This window comes from Sarcophilus harrisii, chromosome 6 (genome assembly GCF_902635505.1).
Source record: "Sarcophilus harrisii chromosome 6, mSarHar1.11, whole genome shotgun sequence".
In the NCBI taxonomy this organism is placed as follows: domain Eukaryota; kingdom Metazoa; phylum Chordata; class Mammalia; order Dasyuromorphia; family Dasyuridae; genus Sarcophilus; species Sarcophilus harrisii.
In genome coordinates, this window is record NC_045431.1 from 254,393,148 (window position 1) to 254,395,293 (window position 2,146).

The 2,146-nt window shown below is 35.1% G+C and overlaps 1 protein-coding gene across 1 annotated transcript; it reads left to right on the forward strand.

Annotated features, from left to right (window-relative positions):
* The first annotated feature begins 885 nt into the window (after positions 1-885).
* LOC100927455 (vomeronasal type-1 receptor 3-like) lies at positions 886-1,848 on the forward strand. Its single transcript, XM_003774321.2, has one exon. It carries the CDS (start codon positions 886-888, stop codon positions 1,846-1,848), a length of 963 nt encoding a protein of 320 aa, XP_003774369.2.
* Positions 1,849-2,146: the final 298 nt, after the last annotated feature.

Consider the following 2,146-nt stretch of genomic DNA (forward strand, 5'->3'; position numbering starts at 1 on the left):
AGTAACATGGATAGGATAAAAAATTATCTGAAAGAAAATAGTGAGTAAAAATAACAAGGAGGAAAAGTGTGATTAGAAATAATACCTATGAATATAAATGATATGAACTCATCCATAAAACTTAAATGGACAACAGAATCTATTAAAAACCTCATGCAAAAAAAAAGTTAACAGCAGCAATTGTGATCTCAGATAAAGCTACAATAGATTTAATTAAGGAAAATAAATATAGTAACTACCTTTATTTGATAAAAGGAACTATAGATAATGAAGCAGCATCATTGAACCTCTATGCACCAAATACTATGGAATTAATTTTTTCTTTTAAATATTTCATTGAATTTCAGGTAAAGACAGATAGTATATAAAAGTGGGGGCCACACATAATGGAGGTTAGATTCCTTAATGCCAAGGATTTAGCACTACTTTATTTTCTGCAACCTCATTCACAGGACTTCATCCAAACCTGACAGCACAAAACATAAAAAAAAAGAGAAATAAGGTTGGATTAAGAGAGTTCCCTTTTCATTTCTTTTCCCAATCCTTATTTTCATGTGAAACCATGAAAATCATTTATCCTTTAAGAGATTTGCCCTTTTTAATACTACAGATTTTGTTTGTTTTGTCTGTTTGTTTTTAATATCTGCAACCCAAGGGAATTTATATTTTACTTTACAGAAATTCTAAAAGAAAAGCCTTTTCTAAAGTGGTTTCTATTGTCTGGGAAGAATTTTTGTTATTTAGTGAAAAGATAAAGCAATTATAAAATCTCATCAGAAAACTGAAACTGGGGCAATCACAATTCTATTGGTTTTTGATTTTTGGTTTTTCTCCTCAGGTCACATTGGATTGGAGAGCAGTTCCACTAATCTACTTGTCTAAGAAATGACTCCTCATAATGTAGTCCTAGGAATTGTGTACCTGCTGCAGATTATTATTGGAGCCCTAGGAAACTTTTTCCTCATTTATCATTACTCTGTTCATTTCATCACTCACAACAGGCCCAGACACATAAACCTAATTCTCATCCAGGTATCCTTTGCCAATGCCATGTTTCTTCTTTCCAGAGGAATTCCAATAACCATGTTTTCATGGGGGGTCAAATATTTTCTCAATGATGTTGTGTGTAAAATCACAATTTATCTACAGAGAGTATTCCGGGAACTTTCTCTCTGCAGTACCTGCTTACTTAGTAGCTTGCAGGCCATTGTCATCAGCCCCAATAGCCCAAAGTGGGCAATCCTTAAAGTTAAATCCCCAAAAGGTATCATTCCCTGCTGTATTTTCAACTGGGTCTTCAATCTCTTCATAGATTCTGTTCTTCTTGTATATATAATTGGTCCAACACAGAACAGCACAAAGAATAAAGAGATAAACAGGCTGGGATTTTGCTCTCTTGACCCATATGCCATTTATTCACTAAAACTTCAACTCTGGAAGTCTTTGTATGATTCTATGTTGGTGGTTTTCATGACTATTACTAGTGGATACATGGTGTTCCTCCTGTATCAACACCACCAACGAGTCCAACATATTCATGGCACCAGCCTCTCCTCCAGAGTCTTCCCTGAGATCAAAGCCACTAAAGCCATTTTGCTGCTAGTGAGCACCTTTTTGCTCTTCAACTTAGTATGCTCTATCTTATCTACTTATGCAAATCAGCCTAATGTAACAGAACCATGGGCGTTCTATGTCCCTATGTTTTTATCTATGTGTTTTCAAGCAATCAGTCCTTTTCTGTTGCTCAGTAGTGAAAGCTGGGTCCCCTGGGAAGTCTGTTGCTTTGTCCAAGTAATAAAAGATTCCTGTGGTACATCCATATCATGCCGAATAACTACAGCACCATAAAACCAAAGATTTGGGGAATATGTGGAAAAATTGGAGACCATTAAGCTCAATCTCCCAAAGTTCAAGGGGCCTAGAATCCTCCAAATACAAAGGATTCTTTCCCTCAATAATAAGGATATTATACATGAGCCATTCAAATAACGGCCAATGTTACCTTGGAAAGTACACACTGAAAATTAGTTACTCCTTCAGATCAAGATCTTGAAAATCTTTATATGTTACTAAGGCATAAATTCATTTCCCCTTTTTTACAGTATCCTTTTCACTAGCATTCATACAACAGCAAATAAATAATCAG